The sequence below is a fragment of the Coturnix japonica genome, chromosome 2 (genome assembly GCF_054131305.1).
Source record: "Coturnix japonica strain WE chromosome 2, WE-NBRP24, whole genome shotgun sequence".
Classification (NCBI taxonomy): domain Eukaryota; kingdom Metazoa; phylum Chordata; class Aves; order Galliformes; family Phasianidae; genus Coturnix; species Coturnix japonica.
Window position 1 is genome coordinate 99,788,498 of NC_140664.1, and position 21,206 is coordinate 99,809,703.

General features: G+C 41.0%; 2 protein-coding genes across 3 annotated transcripts in view; one reads left to right on the forward strand and one right to left on the reverse strand.

Moving 5' to 3' along the window:
* Positions 1–12,538: 12,538 nt before the first annotated feature.
* On the reverse strand, positions 12,539–20,351 carry KIAA1143 (KIAA1143 ortholog). Its single transcript, XM_015854170.2, has 3 exons — positions 20,231–20,351; positions 19,559–19,718; positions 12,539–14,039 (listed from the first exon to the last, which is right to left on the reverse strand). The coding sequence occupies exons 1-3, from the start codon at positions 20,336–20,338 to the stop codon at positions 13,828–13,830; spliced, it is 480 nt and encodes a 159-aa protein (XP_015709656.1). The 5' UTR covers positions 20,339–20,351; the 3' UTR covers positions 12,539–13,827.
* A 220-nt stretch (positions 20,352–20,571) lies between these two features.
* The window catches only part of KIF15 (kinesin family member 15), a 35,085-nt gene continuing 34,450 nt past the window's right edge, over positions 20,572–21,206 (forward strand). For both annotated transcript variants that reach the window (XM_085538221.1, XM_085538222.1), the window contains exons 1-2: positions 20,572–20,652; positions 20,844–20,883. In XM_085538221.1, the coding sequence (XP_085394347.1) occupies positions 20,634–20,652; positions 20,844–20,883 (59 nt within the window). In that variant the 5' untranslated portion in view covers positions 20,572–20,633. The remainder of the gene's footprint in view (positions 20,653–20,843; positions 20,884–21,206) is intronic.

Here is a 21,206-nt window from a genome sequence, read left to right on the forward strand (position 1 = left end):
TGTGTTATGCTCAAACACCTGAAAACTGCTCCTTATGTGGGCTCGATAAGGTTCATTTTACGCAGTTTCTTTAGTTTCTTTAATTTGTGCACCAGGACAGGACTGCTGCCTTCCTCCCTCCTTTAAAAGATGAAGAGTTTTACCAAAAAGAACAGCAAACAGTAGAATTGTTTCTACGCTTCTTTCAGAGGTACAATTCAGCTATGCTTGACTTTCTTTGACCACGAGGCTAACTGTATCTCAGCCACATTTACCCAGATCCCAATTAAAAATAAATATAAATAAAATGCTGCAGGAGAGATGAGAAGATGTTCTGCTGAGGCTTGTTGTTTCTAATTGTTTCTGCCTTCCAATACCACCTTCAAAAACAAAACTCGCAGCTTTGCAAAACACTAAGTGGCTGGTTACTTACTTGGGTACATACATCCTTAGTAGGCAGGCAGCAGGACCATGAGGAACAAATGATAACGCTCCCTGTAACCTCAGCATTAATGCACATAGCATAATAGACGGCTGGCCACTGCATTTGAAGAACAGTTCATGAAGCAAAGTAGAAATGATGGGTGTGCAGGATATAATTACAGCAGAAATGTAATAACATTCCATGTTAGATTATTAAGGGTCTATTCTGCCCTTGACATGCCTACATAACTTCCATTAACGTTAATTGAGGTTATGCACGTGAATCAGCAACTGAGCAAATCACTAAATTAATTACATGTAAAGTACCTGTTTCATTTTTTTAAATCCACTGATACGTTTGGCCAGTGCAGGTTCTTATAGTGCAGGAAAGAACCACCACAGTGTGGAGAAGAAGCCATGTGGAAATTGCTGTGTAGATTTTAAAACCCCATTATACAAAATGAAGTTTTGACAAATAGATAAAGGATAGTGGGAATACTAATTCCTGGACGGGGCTTCCTGCACATCCTTCAGAAACCCTGCAGCTTTGTTTGAATAAACCAGGAGAGGCTCCCGCACTTCTGCAGCACCTCCTGCAGAGGAGGTTATCTGGAGTTTTTATAAACAAAGGTGTAAAATGCCAGCTCCGCAGGCAAAGGCGGCACCTACTGTGAGTGCAGCCATGGGAGCAAGAGCAGGCTTGGACAAGGCACAGAGCTACTATTTTCTTCTGCTTGGCAATTGCAACCCCCACTTTCTGTCGAGGCACGCTTTGATCAAGCAGATGTGATGACAAGGATCAGTGTGACAACAAAGTCTCTGCATACAGTGGAAGAAGTTTGGGCTTGAAATTCAAAGCCTGTGTTTCAATGAAGGGTCTTATTCTGCAAACACTTATCCTGGAGTCTGAAGGAGGTTGATCTACAAGAAATGGAATCACTCTTCTCTCCCTCCTCCTTCCTTTGATTTTTGGCTTAAGTACTGAGAGCTGTTGAATTTTCAGTACTCCTGAGCAGTTAAAACCGGATACAAAGGAAATTAAAGTGACTCCTGGAGGAAGGAGGGGAGCAGTAAATAACCTCAATCACCTACACCTTCAGCACTGCCTTCTTGTGATACCTGTAATTATAGCAGAGCTGGGTCGTCATTCTTTTCCACGCCAAGAACCCCCTGGAATTCCCTTTTCAGTGAGCCAGGCTTTGGAAGGGATTCCCCCACCCATTCAGCAACCTGAGAACGCCCGGATGGCCATAAAACCTTGGCACCTGTTTGTGTCCTCCACTGGCAAGGGAGACAACTGCCCCATGTTGAGACTTCCTGAAATAGAGCAATATCCATGATGCGACCAACAGAGACTCCCTCACTATAGATTACGAAGGATGCCTGAGCTTTCAGACTTTTATTTTGCATGGAGTAAACAGCCTCTCCGGTTTCATCTGGACCTGTCTTGAAAGAGCAGCTCTTTGAGTGGATTCAGTTACAGTGAGCTCCATTGCCCCCACAGATGGCTGGTGGCCTGTTTCCCCACGTGTGCCTGATGGCACTGGCGCATGCTGGACGTGCTTAGCCATGCAAAGAGCCTTGGCTTCAATGAGTTACGCTCATGGGCTCACTGCCTGCAAATGGGAACTTAAGTTTCACCTCAGACAGTGTAGACACAGCTGCTGAAGCAAAGCGAAGCTAACCCTGGCCAGCTGCACTGCAGATGGTGTTGCCAGTTTAATTAGTAATAGCATTATTTTCTGTAATTCTAAACATATATTTATTAATACTCATCTATTTGTAATAAGATAAGGACTTTGAAGTCCCTTGTCATCACTGGGGTATACAAACAGGTCCAGCTGGAAGCATAAGCAAGATGTGTAATCACCTAGGCTCTTAGAGAAGGGAGAGAGGTAAAACTGCAGCATTAAGGAGGAAAGATGCTCTGAATCTCACGGCAGTGGACCTGGCCTGCACCAGTTCAGTGGCAATGACAGAGCTATTCCCACAGGCCCTATCTCTCCTCAGGAAAAGCAAGTAGAATCATAGAGTCATCAAGGTTGGAAAAGACCTCTAAGATCATGCAGTCCAACCATTGACCTACCACCAATATTTCCCACTAAACCACGTCCCTCAGTACAACAGAACTGGCCTCCACCTTACACAGTGAAAAAGATACCATATAAAGAAGATGAGAGTACAAAGAATAGATGTCTAGATGCCAAATAAGAATTTTGATGCTTAATTTTACAGTTTCACATTTAATAATATTGATCTGTGTATTTACTGGAGAAACCAAATGACTTGTGCATCCCTTGGTTTTATCCAGCTAAGTCCACAAAGGTCTCTGAAAGGTTATTCATGCCATCCTGAGCAAGCTTCATCACCTTATGTGTACGTAGATCCTGTTCCCCCTGTAGATGAGATTCAGGATATCAGAAAACCTAACTCACCTCCAACATGTCACAGAATCACTCAGAATCACAGAATGGCCCCAGTTGGAAGGGACCAACGATCATGAATCTCCTACTGCCCTGCAGGCAGGGCCACCAACCTCCACACTTAATTCTAGACCAGGCTGCCCGGGGCTCCATCCAACCTGGCCTTAAACACCTCCAAGAACGGAGCATCTTTTACTCCTCCAACACATCCTGCCTTTCTAAGACACCATCTACATATACAGGCTCTGTGTAAGCATACTGGGGTTGATGGTTAAATATCCCTGTATCAAACACCCAAGGCTTTGTAATTCCACAAATACTGATTAATCGGCCCAAGCTCTTCCCCGTTTTACTAGAAACCACACATTATTGGTTATCTCCTTTTTCATTAAAAGTTGTACTTCATCCTAAACATTCTGTTCATTTAACAAGTTCTGGGCCAGGAGAGAAGTTGTAAATAACACAGCCGCCGCGGGGCTCTGAGCGCTGCCTGAGGCGCGGCCGCCACCTGCCGCCCCGCCGCCGCGCTGCAGCCGCCCGCCCTGCCCGGCCGGGCCGAGGGGCGGCCGCCATCCCCAGCTCCCCGCCCGCTGTGAAGCAGGCGCGGCCGCCATGTCGGGCGGTGCCCCCCGCTTGTATGTGGCGGGCACGAGCGGTGGCGGAGGGCTGCCTTGAGAGGCCCCAGTGGGCAGGGGATGGGATCTGCATGGCATAAAGGAGCACAAAATTCAGCCGTGTAGTGGAGGGTTGTGCTCTTGGAGGTCAGGAGTGCTTTGGTGCTGGGCAGCCTGTGTTATCCTCCCCATCAGTCTGGCATTTTCGTAGCAAATCCCGTGGAAGGCTGAGCTATCTGAAGCAAAGCAAAATCTTGCTGTGGTATTTGTCAGCTGATTTTAGGTTGTGGATTAAGCCTGCGAGTGAGAGAGACTCTCCTGAGGGTCTTTGAGCAAGAAATGCATGATACATGGCAAACAGTGGTAACATATGGCTAGGAGTAAGTGGCATATGCCCAGAATCCCTGCCACATTCTTTCTTCACCGACCCTTACCTTTCTTACTATTCATTCCACTTTGCCTTGCTTGTTATGTGTTACTGATGTTCATTTTGCCGACAAATCCCAGACTGATGTAAATCACACCATATCATTGTAATGCCCTCTCACATCCTTTCTCTTTAAACAGCGTAGCCACAAAGTGCTGTCTGGCATTTCTAAACAGATGTCAGGCCTCTTGAGGTGGGGATTTACTTCTCCACTAGTTGGCATACTAAGTTGATGACAGATAATGACTGTCACTGCAATCAAACATTATGCACGGGTTGTAATGATTCAGTGACTTTGAGCCAGAGCATGGGAAGAGGCAAGTTCAGGACTGAAGTTTTGCTCTCCCAGGATCTTCCTTGGATATGAAGTGGAAGGATTTAAATGCTTTTGCCTATCACTGTTGTTCATAAGTACAGCTGCTAGGGTGCAGCGTATTAGAAAAATGAAATAAGGCGAGCAGGATGCTTCCTTGGTTAGAAAATATTTATTTCTCTGTACCTGCATTGATTACCTTTAGGTATGAACAGCAGCACCATTCTTATCCTTCAAATGTTCATTCTAGTCAATAACAAAATTAATTTGTATACCAACAGGCCTACAGCTATCCAGGAGGGAAATGAGCTCAGTATATAATAGAGATGAGAGTTTTGGCAAAAGGGAGAGTGTAGAAAGAGCCCTGCTTATAAGAATTATTGATAAAAGAATTATATCTTTATGGAATCCAATTCTGTATCTTGAAGCATTTTATACACTTAGTCTTCAGTGAAAGCAGCAGTGATCTGAATGACTGCTGTTTGGTGAAGAAAATTGATTTTAGAATCTCTTATTTATTTACAATTATTCTTTTCTTTTATTTATTTTTTTATTAGAAGTAGCACCCAGAGTCTGTAGCACAGATGCAGGTTCCTCTGTTGTAGGCACTGCGTAAACTCACACCAAAAGACTGTGGCTCTTTACAGCCATCACCCAATATCTGGTTTCTAAAACACACAGCTCAAAGAGATGTATGTATTTGTATGTTATTGAATGATTGCACTAAAGCTGATGCCTGAGATAAAAGCATCTATTTATTAGCCTCAGTAGGCTCTCAAGCACCAAAATATACCTTAAGAAGGCTCAGTATTTACACATAGAAGACTGACTCACTTAAAATCCAAATCCAGCCTTGAGCTGCTAGTGTTCCAAGCACAGTGTACTCTGAGGAAAATGATTGGTGTATAGAGGGTATGGGAAAGGTGACATGCCATTCACATGCCACACATGCCTTTCAGACTCTGCCTGTGCTAACTGAAGGCTGTGAGGAAACAAGGAAATGCTGGCAGTTTGGAATAGGTTGCCAATACCTTATCTGACTGAATTCAAGAAACAGGCTGGTATGGCACTCACTGGTTCTGCACCAGCGGTGCAGTGAACCGGCAACTTTCCCTCCCTGCAGGCAGGATCTGCTGAGTGATGTGGCAGCCTCAGCACAGGGGCTTTAGAAGGCAGGAACAACTGAAGAGCCAGTGCCACAAGAGGCACAAAGAAAAATGCACTGGGACTCTCACAATCCAGAAGACTTTACACCATTTGTAAGTAAGGAAGTTGGACACAAAAGTGGTAGGAAAAAAAAGTTTTATTCTGCTGTTATAGTGCATAGTGAATTGCCAATACAGGAAAACAAGATGTTGAGAAACAATATTACTTTGGAAGTGCATGGTGGGAGCACAAAATGACTGCTGCTGCAGTATCCAAATAGCAAGGCTTACCTTCCTCTAAGTCTCAGCTTTAACCAGTGGGTAAAATGAATGAAACTGCAATTTACGGTCAAGTGATCCTTTGTTATGGACTGTAACCACAGGGGAGAGAAAATGAATGTTTTGAGCAATGCAAAGTAGAAACAAATGATGTGAAGAAAATCCATCCTCAGACAAAGACATGCTGATCCAGTGCATCTTATGTTGAAGTTCAAGGAGTACGTGGATTCTTGAGGACTTACCTGTTCTTACCTGAAGTTTAAGGAGTACTTTGTTCCCTACATATGTAAATGCAGTATAAGCTGGGGAATATGTTCAAAGAATGCACAATGCAGACAGAAAGGTAGCCATGACCTGGACACATCAGGGTATCTGAATTGCTTTGTCCAGGTATCTTCAGAACATGTAATGTGCAAGTCCTGAGCAAAACATACGAGCAAATATAATAAAAGCTACTCTTGACTCTGACTCAAAGCCCGCAGTGACCAAGGGAAGTCTTCCTCTGCAGCAAACCTCATGCAATATCCACAGCTTCCGTGCATACACTCACTCTTCAGCATGGAAAGATTCATAGAGGAAATGGTGTATTACAACACCTTGATGCTCATTTCACCATTATTAGAAACAAGTGGTGACACCCTTCTCTCTGCAGTGTGCAGTAAGACAACTTAATGTCCAAATATTCAGTAAATATTTTGCCATCCTTAGTAGTATATGTTGAATTCTTTCAAGTCTTAGCTTCTGGAAGCATGTGATAATATAAAAAGCTCACTTTTATGCTTTTGTTTTTATTTTTATGTTAGTTTCTATGCTCCATGTGGTTAGTAGAGAAATCTAAAAAGCCATAAAAAGAGCTTCTGAGTCAAAATCAAACTCAAATAAATAAGCATACATACATATATATTTGTGTGTGTATATATAACCCTACTTCATGGTTTAACGTAGGACTTTTTAGACCCCGAAGGGTTGGCGGTAACTGTGCTTATCAATGAATAGACATGGAATTTGGGGAAAGAAACAGACAGATGTACACTAGGGTAACTTTCAGTAGTATCTGGATGCAGTCCAATTGCTTAACTGTAAACTGCAGTACGTAACGCAAGCACAGCTTGAAGGGTAAGCAGCAAAAGGCAGATGAAAATGAATGTTGTCAACAGGAATGAAAGAACACGTGAGCAGAAAGCAGCAGGAGGAATAAACAGCTTCTGAGAATGGAGAGAAATGCTTTAACACACTTTTACAGCAGTATTAGTGATTTAAACACAACCACACAATGAAGCTCAGTATTAACATCATGATGAACTGGATGGAAGAACGAGCTTTGGTGTGAATAGAAGCGTAGCATATGGTAAATGTGTGATGACATGCAAACTGAGAGTAACCTCACCTGGAACATGTTAGATGGTGAAGAACAATGCTAGCCACTTGGTCCAGTGATGAAATCAAGGTTGCAACATTAATGTGTATTAGAGGAACAGGTTGTCATGCTGTTAGAAAGATCATGGTCTGGTTATAAAGGACTCAGTGGTGCAATCTCCAAGTATTTATCATTCCAACATGTCCAATTAACAAAACTGTACCCAAGTGTTAGTAATTAAGTGCAGGATATCAACCTTAAGGTTTGAATTTACCCAGATGTTGTCAGTTTGAATCTGATACCTGGCACTGAGATAGCATGTTTTCACATTTAAAAGGAATGATAAGGTCCTAGGAATATCATATCAGCCTTCCTAATGAGGGAACCATAAAAATAGGGCTGGAAGGGACCTTGCGAGGTCATCTAGTCCAGCCCTCTGCCCTAAGGCAAGATCAATTATACCCAAATCATTCCTGACAGATGTTTGTCTAACCTGTTCATAAAAACGTCTAGCAATGAAGATCCCACAACCTCCCCAGGCAATCCATTTCAGTCCTTCACTCCAGTTACAGCTGGAAAGTCTGTCCTAATATCTTCCTTAAATCTCCCTTGCTGCCACTTAAATCCATTAGCTCTTTTTCTATTCCCAGTAGACACGGAGAACAATTTATTACTTTCCTCTTTGCAGCAAGTTTTACGTATCTGAAGATTGGTATCACGTTCTTACTCCCTCCTCTGCATCTCCTTTCTCTAGAAAGAAACCCAGTTCTTTCAGTCTATCAAGTCATGTTTTCTGTACTTGTGATCAGTGCCATGACTTTCTCTTGGACATTCAAATTTGTCTACATCTTTCATTTTTCAAGCACGGTGTACAGAAGTGCACACATTATTCCAGCCAGGGTCTGGAGCAAAGAATAACCAGGGTAGGATTGCTTCATTCAATCAAACCTGAATGATTGCATTCATTCATCAAACCTGAATGCACAGACACCACAGGTGCCTTTGAAAATCTCTGCTCTGAATGGTGTTGTCCATTGGATAAACAGCTCAGACATCACCGGCTTTCTACACAAACACGGCCTGCCTGGAATAACTTATGAAAATCATAAGATTGATTTAAGCTCTGTTCAGTGCTCCATAAATTTTATGCACTCCTTAAATTACAAAACTGCTGCTGCTGTGGCACTGATCAGGACAATGCTTTATCTCTTCTCTAGGGATAGTTGGCACATCAGAGGAGAACAGAGGAGACTGAGGCAGCTAAATTGTTTGTTTCTATTTAACAGGGCAGAATAAAACAGCCTGGATGCCAGGGCTCTCGTTCCACTGAGACCATACACATCAAGTTTTTATTACCAAAATAGCTATTAGAGTCTTCCTTTGCCTTTCCTTATGATTAAACCAGACAATACTTGACACTGATTTCACAAGGACACTTTTTTTTTGGCCTACATAATCAGATTTGGGAAGGACAACTACAGGATACTTGAGATGTTCCCCTTCTATAATCAGAGTGTTCCTGTTCTCAGATACATGACAAAAAAAAAATGTGGCTGTCCAGTTGCACACTGATGTAAAAATCCTGTAGAAACCTTATCAAGTAGTTTATCCCACAGCCCAAAATTCTACCACAAAAAAAAATACAGGCTCTCTGTTATTACCAAGCTTAGATTTTTTAAACTATCTGATTCTTTTCATCTCCACATTCTTTGGCAGATTAAAAACATCATTTTTGGCACTGAATCTAAGACAAGGTAAGATAAAAGTCCTCATGAGGGGAAACTATGCTTGAATGGTCTCCCTACTCTTTAATCTCGGCCTACTCGTGTGTTAAAACTGCAGACTGCAGGCTTTGTCCTGTGCGAGCAAACTAAGATTAAGAGTATCATTGCTTTTTTTTGGAGAAGTCTCATCTGGAGTAGCCCAGTTTTCAACAGCAAATGCTAAGTATATTTCATTAGAATCACTCTTTTCAGTGTTTCAGCCTGGGTGTCCAAAGTCAGCAGCTACTGGGAGTCTTATTCTTAGCACCGTCACTTCCCAGCTCTTTCCACTCTCCTGACAGTGTTTCCTGTTCTGTCATTCAGTCACTTGTCATTTTGAAGGGATGCGTTTCCAACCTTTCTATACTCACGCTTTTCTCCCACGTAACCCTGTGAGCTTCATTCTTCTTCATATGCTGTGTTTTTGCTCAGAGGTATACAAACCATCTGTGCCTCTAATACAATGTTCTTAAATAGCCTCCAGGCAGATCTCTATGGTTTTTAAGTATTTCTCTTTGCCCTTCAGCCTGCTGTTAACCATTTTCCTCGTAGTTTTATAATCTGCCCTTTTAAAGTTCGTCGTTGCTACGCTGTCCCTAAGGGACAACTCTTTTTATGATATCAAAACTCAAAGTGTGCCGTGATCACCATTACCCCATGGAGGCTTGCTAACTTCTTCTTACAACTTCTGCCTATTACAAGGGAGCATCCTCTGGCCCATGGCTGTAACTAATCAGGCTTTGCACTAAGGACTGCCACGGGAGACAAGGGGAAGGATTACTTTGCCAAGATGTACTGGAATTGCACCAAAACCATTTTACACCTTCTGATAGAGGGAAAACTGCCTTTGCCGGCTGTTGCTGGCAACAGAGGAAAAGGTGATGATGGAGCTTGCAGCCACCCATGTAGCGTTTCTCCCATTTTTCATGGTTACCCTTGTGAGCGCTGCCTCTGGAATAGTCCCAAGGAAGTGGGGCAGAAGAGCAAGTCTACCTCTTTGCAGATTAACACCTCACTGCAGGAACAATGAGATGATGCTGACGAGGCAGCTGATACTCCAGTCCTTCTGTCAAGTAAATGGACAAAGGATTGATTTGTGGCGCCTTGCCACAAGAAAGGGCTATAGGTTATTAACCAACTTCAATGGACAAATACTTGCTGAGACTGCATATCATACTTCTTGTGCTGTACCAAAGGTAATGACTCATCTTCAGGCATGCTTGATGTCCTTGAGAATGCAATTGGCTCTACACAGCCAAGTGAAGCATTACTTAGTTAATACACTACAGCACAAGGGAAACAATCAGATGAAACGATGACATTGCTACTTCCTGCTTCGTTATAGATCCGCAGCTTCCTAACAGGCCTATAGACTGGGGGAAAAAAAAGACACTAAGTCCTGTGATGAAACTTTAAAAATGTGTAATTAAGACAACTCAGTACAGGCTTCTCATGCTTAGTGCATGCAAAACACAGCCTTTGATCCTCCAGTGGTACTTCCTGGAAAAGTATTGGACACAGATACTATCGGATAGAATTCTTACTCATCCCCTTCTGTTTAGGTCAATAAAATGAACTTTTGCAGTCTGACAGATTTGTTTTTAACTTTGAGTCAGACTAGAGGTATAACCAAGAGTAGGAATTCAGAGACTACCTGCCCATACATGCGTTTATTGCTCACTCTGCCCCGTATCTTTGTAGCTCCCTTTCTCAATATCTGAGCATTCCTGATGACCCACCTCAATTTGTATCATCTAAAAATAAGGCCTTATTCCTTACAAGTAGGGATTTCCTTCCTTGATAGCAGACATCAGCGCTGCTCTGAAATAAGCTCTTGGATGTCATCTGGAAAGGTGAGATGCTCTGTCAGCTTTGCAATGCAACAAAGCCTCCTCTTATAAACACCCATCACTACTGTGCAGTTATGCTACTGCATTTTGTCAGGGTTGTTTCTGCTTGCTGTTCAGACAATGATGAGAATTAATACCATCAATAATTGTTTCTGAGTCTTAATAAACTGGAACTTCTCAAAGATTTCATCAATAGAAACTATACACAATTCCCACACCAGTTATCGGGCCACATCTGGCCAAGTTTCCAGTGCTGGGTAACAAGCCTCAGCCTATTTTCACCTTCCTCCTTCATAGTGCTTCTCTCACAGCTGACTGAAGTAAAGCTCCTTGAAGGAGGGGGGAAAAAAGATTACTCCCCACATAGGGGAAAAAGGAGGAAAACAAACAAAAAAGAAGCAGCAGCCAGAAAGTTTGTCCATTCTAGTGGATAGCCCCATGCTCCATCTACTTACTTTGGCTTCCCCTTTATTAGAAAGTTCTAATTATTTTTTTCCATGGCTCATCGCTTAAGGCAGGTGATTGCTTAAGACAGTTTCACATTTATTTCCTAAGTGAACAAGTAATTGTTCTCTTTAGTCACAGGTTCCGTGGGGTGCCGATGGCGTGTGTAATTTTCTTGGTGTGTCACATTAAAAACACTGCATTTTCACATGACTACTTGACTAAAATGCTTTTGTGCATCACTCACACCTCTTAATAAAATATATCCAATTAGATATTGTTAGGTGAGCTGGGAGTGAAATACAAAGGTCTCCTGGTCAGAGCACTACAAAACAGTCATAATAAAGGAAGAAAAACAGTGTTTCTGTATCCACCTTTCCTTACCCTGACGTGCTGCCTGAAGAACAACATGCTTTTCATTACATTATTTCCAAGCAAACCCAATTAATTTATTTGCATTCCAGACATCCGTCATGAAGTTGCAGGGCTAAAAGCGTGATTAAGCAGAAGTAATGTACCCAGAATTTTAAAGTCATTCTCTTTTTACTGGACTTGAATCTAACAAGTCTTTTGTTAATAGATTTTGTATAAATGCGATTGCTGACAGGACTCAAACAAGACCTCAATCTCTTTCTGAGTGTGCCAAATTGGCTCCGCGTTTGGGAGGCTCTCTCAGATTCTAAGGTAAATGTAAATTCCTCTGATCTGTGGTTGGCATTTATCTCTTGATAACCACATCTCCTGAACTGCCTTGCAGCTAAAGCAAAAAGCTTTGGGGCTCTGCAAGAAAGATATAAGCAAGTGTGGCTTTGTGCTGATGACCAGAACTGGAAATGTGTAAGTAAGCATGAATTGGTTAACTCATCCCTTCATGGGTCTCATAGCAAGTCAGAATATTTACTCAGTCACTTAAACATGCCCAAATATTCCTTCAGAATACTGTAATACTATTCTCATGATTATATATATATATACACACACATACACTCACATATATATACATGTATATATACAGATAAGTATATATAGAATATATATGTGTATGTATGTATTTTAAATGAATTCAAACAGATGTTAAATGTACAGAGTTAATGAAAAGATTAATCTCTGGGAACCTCTGGTTCTTTATTTCTTCTTCCTGCATTTTTCCTTATTATATATGCTGGATACAGACAGATTAATTGCCTACAAATGCAAAATGTCCTCACGGGAACCTTCAGAATGTTACATGGCACATCTCTGGCAGTTGTAATATCAGACTGAAGCCACAGTAGTAAGTGAAGTAACTTAGTATCCATATCTAGTTCTTATCTTCTGAAAGACCAATATACTTATTTGTTTTCAAAATGAGGCAACCTCGCAGAGAGTTGAAATAGCAGGCAGGCTAACATCTGATCTCATACTGTAAGAGGTTGTAATATATGAAGACAGGTAGCAATTATAATAGACTTCATTACTGGATGACTCCAAAAAATCCCACTTTATGCATTGAATTTTTAATTTAAATAATCCTTGGACCACTTTCAGAAAACATAATTTATTGTTTAATAGCAAATTCACAAACTAAAAACAGCTGTTTCACACAGCAACTTCAAATTTGCTCCTCAATGAAGCTTTACAGCCCAAATAATTTCCAATGACCTGTTGCACAGCACAAGAACTGGTTTCGTTGCTTCATACGCTGTTAATTTTGCAGCAGTCTCAGTCTTGCTTAAATATGGCTACAGAACACACAATATATTCAAGACATTTCAGACTCATTAGTCCCATTTCTACCTCTTGGTGCTTCCCAATCCCATCAGCATCTCGGTGTTATTTAATTTTGGTACATCCCGTTACATAAATAGTAAAGAAATGGTCATTTTCAGTGTACTATACACGGTCAGTCAAAACATTTTAAAACCTTCTAACACAGCCATACTATTTCTTGACTTCATTTTCCCATTTACAATTTCCTATTCAAACAAAATTAAAATACTTTTCCACAGATTCAAGACAAAATGCATTTTGTTAAAGAATAAACTGATATCCCCCCAAATTACAAATACATATGTAGCCAACTAGACTACACACACCACCATCATACATCAGTGTGGTAACCAAAGTGTCTGATCTCAAAGGGTTTAGGCATCTTTCTTTTCCACTGGTTGATACAATCACAATTTTTTATATCTTGCCAGCACAATCAATTCAAATTAATTTGATGCGTCTTGGACTGCATTCACGAAAGACTGTATTAAGACTACATGATTTTAGAAACTGTGGGCTCACTTACTGCAAGAGGGCTCATAAAGAGCTGATCTGCCAAGACATACGTGCAAAATGTAGTGCAAGCTTCTGTTAATATGCGAGGCAAGAGACATTAATTTCTGTTCCATAGCAATGAAGTCTCTCTCTTTTGAATGTTAAGACAATAATAAGTAAAAAACAAAAGTACACAACTTTCAACTAAGCCCAACTGATGGAAGGGAAACAGAATTCTACGAATGGAGGACATTTTAAAATGAATTGACTGAAAATATATTCAAGCTGGATATGTACAGGTATATTTTGCTACTCATTTAGCTAATTATTTGAGATGCTACTCACCTCAAATAGCTTTGACACATTTGTTTAAACTCTCTTTTAAAAATAAAGATGTGAGATACTATTCCTACAGTTCCACCTGAACTGTAAAGTCTGAGCTCAGTTTTGCTCATGCAGTGTTTCTTTTGTTGAATGATAACAAAGTAAGAAAAGATTTGGATATCATGCTTAAATTTCTAAGAAAATCGACGTATCCAGGAAGGATAACTAAACATATACAGGTCCTAATCATCATTTTCCTCATCATCAAATGAGAGAAGACTGCTGTTTTTCACTTGCTTGGCTGTACTCTGAGAAGAAGTTGCTTCTCTGTCGGTTTTCTTTGTCTGTTTCATCTTCTTACTTGAACTTACATTGAAGTCCAAAACCTTCTCTGATGAACGTTTGGCTGGTTTCCTGAACATGATTTTTCCATCAGCAGATTCTGGTTCACCGTCTATAATGAATGGAATGAAATGAGAACTCAACTTCACACAAACATACAGAACTTCACTATTGGCTTTTCCCCAAACCAAGACTAATGAAACCTCTGCTAGAATAAAACAAACATGAATATGTAGAGGTTTTTTCTGACTACACAGTCTCCATTGACAAATGACCTCGACGCACACAGATCTGTTCCATGACAACCAACGCCTGAAGACAGTTCTCCTGTTGTTCTTACTAAGAAACAGTTTCCCATTAACCAGAGCTTTAACTGCAATGACTGTGAGCAGTAAAGCTTTTCCCACACAATCCAGCCTCCACCACTTACCAAAATGGAGAAGACAGCTTTACATGATCCTCCAGTTCCCCATCAGTGTTTGTAAAACCAACAGCAATGCACTTGTTTCAAAACTATAGTAGCTCTTTAAAGAACAAAATATCTCCTATAAGGCACAGAGCTTTTATTTTACTCTAATATGCTACGCCTTGAAATGAAATAACTGTTTCTTCTTCTCTGCATGCACTAGAGCAAATAATCAAACACCAAATCCCTTAGATTCTGAAGAAACCTATTGTAAAAACCTGAACACCAGTTCTGTCAACGACTTCTACATTACGTACACTTCTCCAGTAGTTTATGAAAGAACACTACTATGCAGAAAACGGCTAACTAGGATTTCTGAAAACATTTCAGCATTACACTCGCACATAATAACCAACAAAAATAAGCCGTGCATATGATAAGCTTATTCGTCAATTGATCCACTGTGCAATCTGCATGGAAAACTAGGTGGTTACATGATGTACATTTGATTTATAAGTTTATGAAATGCCTACAATAAATTCTGGGAGAGAAAAATGACTAATTCTGTAAACATATCACACCGTGTGTCACTTGGAAGCTGGGCTAAGAAGTCAAGACTCAAAAACACAATATATATATATATATATATATATATATATTGCCACATAACTGCCTCTATTTTAGCTCTTGGCCTGGTAAAACAGTGTTAAAATTTCAGTACGTGCTCAAGGACATTCCTTTCAGCAGGAAGCCCAGGACAACTTCAGAGAGCTGTGATGTGTCAGCAGCGCTTGACAAAGAATCAATCAGCTGACAAAACACAGCAGGCACAGGCTTACCTAAGCAAATTGTGAGAAGGAGAACAGAATATACTATTTTGAAAGACTCTGAGGTAGGAGCTCAAGAAATTTGTGTTGACTTATTAGGATTTGTCTTTCCCAGCTGCTAGAAAACTTCACTTCATCCCTTCTGATTTTACCAGACTGTTACAACATGTCAGTTGTCTTTTTTTGTTCATACTGATGACCCTCAGAAATAGAAATGTGTTAAACAACGCAAATATAAGGTTAGAGAAGCAAACTCAGCATTGGTGGTTTCTTAAAACAGAGTCCCAATAAAAGACTGTAACAGTCTTACAGACAGCAGGACTTCTGATAAATCCACTGAAACAGAGAAAGTAAAAGACAAATGATGTAAAATCACAACAGGACAAATAATAAAATCCATTTATTTTAAGAAAAGAGGCAGAAAACCATCACTGGTAGTTTAGTTGTGACCACGCTAAGTCATCTTTTACATCTGTCACAAACCTCTATGCTGGCATTTTCAGATATGGAGCAGAAAAACCTGTTTCACCAGTGACATCAATGTATGAAACCACAAATTCAGAGAACTTTCTCCTTTCTCCTATTAATTACATTTATATCTTACAAGAGGAGTAGAACTGAGTACCTGAAAAAGAAACAGTTTTTTTGTTTATTTTTTATGTAGTCATTATTTGCATAGTTAGCAGCCCAACTTTTCAGCAGTCAGCTTCAGTCCACGTGGGTTTATTAGGCTTTAGGAGGAACCAAATGCCAATAAACAATATTTCAAGATACAGAACTATTCAATGACAAGGGCTGGAAAAAATGCACGGTAACCTGGTGAATTTCTTAATGTTTTTATGCTTGTAACTTCAGATCAGCAATTTCCAGCATTCTTTCTATTCACCCTCCTCTATGCATCCCTTTGGAAGCTTTTACTACAGGAACCCCACATACCGTTATCAGGAAGATAAGACGACCAACCTTTCTCAGATATTCAGACTCATATATTTACAAGGACATTTACAAGGGGAAAATAATGAAAACACTGAGCATGTTTTTGTTATTTAAGATCTGTAAAATTAACTCTGATTTAGATTCCTCATGGCAAAGAGCAACAGAAACCCTAAATGTGATTTAATAGCTGTGTAAGCTAAAGGGGTCTGATGCTTCAGACAGCATTGGCTGTAATCTCTTTGCCTCTCCCCTCTCTTTTCCTCCCCTAGCCCCAGTGTGTAGAATGCAACAGGAACAATATCAGAGAAACAGAAAACTTCTTTCTAAGCCTCTAAGCTTAGATCTCCACTGATAAAATATTTCAGTATGGAAGAACTTTCTTCCTCATACAGCAAAGGTCAAGTCTTAAGTAAAAATGCACTCTATGACTCTATTTGCAAAAGCCAAAAAACTCTGCCCTGCCTCAGGAGGCAGATTAGTGCAGCAAGGACATTGATCGACTTTCTTGGTTTTGGATAGTCAGCAGTGTATTACTTATGATCTACCAAGGCACTTTGGCACTGATGCCAAGATGGTGGGAGGAAACACTAGCAGTGCTGAAATTTGTTTCCCTGCTTCTCTTTCAGTCTTTGCATCATTTCACTGATGATTCGATTTGGGGATATATATTATGGTGTGGTATCTGCTACATTCATTTCACTTTTACTCCGAGATAAAAGAAATGTGAAATTTAATTGAATCACGAAATGTCAAGCTTTCATTATAATTCTAATTTATACAAGTGGCAATTTCCAATAAAGAAAACAAACTAACACATTATTCAAAATCCTCTTTATTAAGCTGGAAGCAGAGCCGGGCAGCAAGAAACGAGATGAGGTTTAACAAAAGCAAGCGTAGAGTCTTGCACCTCGGGAGGAATAATTGCATGTACCAGTACAAGTTGGGGGAAGACCTGCTGGAGAGGAGCTCTGCTGAGAGGAATTGGGTCTGTTTAGCCTTGAGAAAAGATTACTTAGATGGGACCTGATCCAGGTCTATAAATACCTGAGGTGTGGGGGGCAAAGTGGCGAGGCCAGACTCTTTTCAGCAGTGTGTGGAGACAGGACAAGGGGAAACGGCCAGAAACTGGAGCATAGGAAGTTCTGCATGAATGTGCGGAAGAACTTCCTTACAGTAAGGGTGACGGAGCACCGGAACAGGCTGCCCAGGGAGCAGTGGAGTCTCCTTCTCTGGAGATATTCAAGACCCGCCTGGACACCTACCTGTGCGATGTGGTGTAGGGAGCCTGCTTTGGCAGGGGGGTTGGACTCAATGATCTCTGGAGGTCCCTTCCAACCCCTACAATTCTGTGATTCTTTAAATAGCTGCCTTGGGCTATAAAGCTGAAATAAAACCTCTACATTTAAATCTCCCCGCTGACAGGGCAAAGATGGACAAAGACTTGAAGAAGCCTTCAGCAACTTGCAGCACCAGATCTTCACTGACAGTTTCACACTCAGTCCTCTGCACAGCAGAGGCACATACATACAAACACATTTGACATGTGTATTCTCATAAGAACAAGAAGCAAAAGCAAGACCTCGGAGTGACAGCAAAGGCAGATAGTAACACTATCATGCAGAATAGAGAGCAGCACTACCCACAGTATAGCATTTTAATAGTCCTGCTACCAACCACTGCAGATTTTTTCCCTCAAGTGCATGTTATCCCTTGGTGAATGAAGAAGCAAAAGCAGAGGTCCTGAAGTCCAGCAGGGACTCAAAACTACTATTCTTACTACATAGATTTATATTTATGCCTCAGGAATGCCTTTTTCCACCAGAAAAATTCAGTGGCTCTGTTCAAATACACTTCCATTTTCACATTGTGTATTCATCTTAGTATATCAGCTGCTTTCGAACTCTCTTTCACAGCATGGACTCCACCTCAATAGATTCTCATGGACAACTACTTCTTCTTGCATAGCTTTACAAAATCATTTTTCCTCCTACTGTGACCGTTCAAATACTAACCTGCTTACATGAAAAAGAAACCAACACTCCAAAAGAATGCCATTTCTTTCCAGTCAGATGAAATTTCTAGCGGTACTAGAATGACAGGACAACTTTTGAAAAGAAATCATGCAACAGCTATACAAACTGCAACACCAATTAACTTTCATAATAGAATTAACAAGAGTTTTTCTGCTCACTCTATTAAGAATGTTAAGCTGTTAACAGATTTTCCAAAGAGATTGAACAATACAATGAAATTATCAATTTCCCATTGAGAAACAAGACCTTACTTTTAGTTGAAATGTTGCATTTCAATCTTCTCAGTGGTCTGTCATACACCCACAAGAACAACAGCTTTCCCATACTAGCTGTAGATGGCATCCCTGGTGCACAGGGATATGATTTAGCAGAGGGTTGTGAGGGTACTATGGTTAGGCTGCGGTTGGACTTGATGATCTTCAAGGTCTTTTCCAACCTGGGTAATTCTATGATTCTATGTATTTTCTTGCATCAGTTATTGAACACATTGTCACCCTCTCCCCAGGTTCTAGATAGTTTATTATCTCCAGAAGAGATAAGCAATGAAACAAAGTCCAGATTTTTTATTTTACTATCTTTTAAGCAGTGTAAAAGCAAAACTGTTTATCTGTGCAACTTTGTTTTCAGTGAAATAGTCTAAATTTACAAAAATAAATACAAAATAACCAAAAGGGTAGTCGAAATATTTTTCTATATTCATATAAATAGTGTAGAAGATGCATAAGGAACAGCAGAAATAAGTTAGTCTGGTTTACTGCAGTTTGATTTTAGGTTCCAAACCTGCTTTAAAGATCTTGGCTCCTTTTCCTTTCATGTCACTCCCTATATCCATGAAAACCTTCTGTTTATCTCATTCACCCCCTTTCTTTCACATCTAAAGTCACACTGCAGCACTGCTACTTGTTTTCCATGTGCCCTACTAGTTATGCAAGTCACAATGCACACTGAGGATGATCTCAAGAAAGTACTGATGTGGAGCAGCCAGTTAACTCATTGAGGAACTAAGCTTACAAACCAGTCATTCTCTTCTCTGAAGCACTAACTTGAGTTTCCTCCTACATACGTATTATCATAAGATTGCCTCTAATACACCCAACCCTACCATTGAACAAGGTTAATTAACTGATTAGTGAGTTCAGAAGTTATCACAGGTGATGTGAAGAATATACAGCAAGCTAATGACACTCCATTTCCCTACTCCCCAATTATTATCAATAATAAATTAACGTGGTGCTTTAGAAGTAGAATGACGCACCATCAAGAAAAACAGAGCTTCAACCATATAGAAACAGACAGCTTGGACATTACTTCAGATTGGGAATCAAAGGTGATATTAAATGATAGAAAACAAGCAAAGATCATCAAGCTCCTTTTTATGATTCTCTCGCTTTGGCTATATGAAGTAAGAAATTAGTGGTTTGAAATTCACCTTGTTCACTCGACTTCAAGGCCTCTTTGATTTGCTGTTTAATTTTCATTGCTTCTTCAGCAGTCAAGTCCCCTTTTTTCAGGGTAACCACTTGAGGCTGCTCATCTTCATTATCGCTGCCATTCTCAGAATCACTATCCGCAAGTGGAAGCTGTTCTCTCTAGAGAAAAGAAACAAAAGCAAAAAAAAAAATGATATAAATCAATTGGAAAAATAGAAGGCAGTGGTTTTGGTTTCAGGTCAGCAGTGATGCAAGCCATTGCACAGCTCACAGTACCAGGTTCTTCCAATGTATTTCAATGTATTCCAATGTGCTTTGCCCAAATGACACAAATCTGTCACATCCTCCAGTGTGTGTTATTGCAGCCCCAGTCCAGCAAGGACAAACATATTTATTTATGTATTTTAAATACGGATTTGCTTGTACTTGGCAACTAAAACGGGCTCGTAGGACTCAGTACAACTGTTCAGAGAATACACCATCATTGCTACAGAGTCTTATGTAACGGAATAAAAAGCACACACAAGCCCTACGGCCCCTACTGTAGCAGCTTATCAGCTGATATGGCCATTTTAACCCTTTAAAGACCATTAAAGACCATTTGAACCCTTTACAAGGGACACGATGCCGAGCAATGAGAAGGAAGCCCCTCTCCTCATGGAGGCCGTTACCTTGGTTTCCACCGTGGGCCCCTCCCGATACCCGACCTGCCGCTTAAAGCGGCTGAGGAACGCGGGCTCGGCCGGCCGCACGTAGGAGACCTGGTTCCTTTTGCTCATGGCCGCCACTTCCGGTGGCGGAGGACGGCAACCGGAAAAGAACAGCCAGCACGCTTCCTACTTCCGCCTCTCTTCCTATACCTTCATCACGTGACGGGGGCAGCAATGCTTCCAGCCAATGAGAGGAGAGAATGCAGAACAGGGGAAGGGATCGTGTAACGAAATGGCCGCTCCCTTGTTGGCTTCATGATAGGGGAGGAGCCACGTTGCTTTCGGCTCTTAGCGCCAAATTCAAACAAGCCGCCATTTTGGAGGGACAGGGGGCGGGCGGGGGGTTGTAGGGCTCCCGTGGATCATGGCTCCCGGCACGAGAGGTGAGGGGGATAAGGGGGTGATCAGGGTGTGCAACTGAGAGGGGCTGGGGGTACCTCAGGGCTGTTGAGCTGAGCGGGCTGTGGTGTGTGGCCGTGGGATGGGATCATCTCGGGTGTCCCCGAGAGCATTTATATGGGCATTTATCAGTAATTCCTTTCATCTACCTCATTTTATTGTTCGTCTTTTGTAGATTTACGTGACTCCGCGGTGCCTGTGATGAACTCATCCAGGTAAAGTATTATTGGCTCCTACGAATAACTCTGTGTGTGGGGGGGGGATAGTGCAAATAGTGTCACTGTAGAAAGTAACGCTGAGTTTTTCACGCGGTGTTTTTCCCACACAGGACTGTCTATATCTCAACTTAGTGATTTAAAATCAAAATCCCTAAATCAAAGTGTGGTTCTGAGGCATCGGATTTCTCTTAGAGCTCTTGGATCTCCCACCAGCTCTACTATATCTCTGAGGGATTTTTAGGCTTCTGTGCAGGAGTTCTAAGCTAAAAGAAAGACAAAAAGCCCTCCAAATATACACAGTTTCTGCCCTGTATGACAAA

What these genes read in the sequence shown, in the direction of transcription:
- KIAA1143 (XM_015854170.2), bottom strand. Translation starts at nt 20,338, where the DNA reads ATGAGCAAAAGGAACCAGGTCTCCTACGTGCGGCCGGCCGAGCCCGCG. An exon ending in GGCCCACGGTGGAAACCAAG is followed by an intron (nt 19,719 to 20,230) that starts GTAACGGCCTCC and finishes TCTTTTCTCTAG; the next exon opens with AGAGAACAGCTTCCACTTGC. An exon ending in CTTGAAGTCGAGTGAACAAG is followed by an intron (nt 14,040 to 19,558) that starts GTGAATTTCAAA and finishes CATTCATTATAG; the next exon opens with ACGGTGAACCAGAATCTGCT.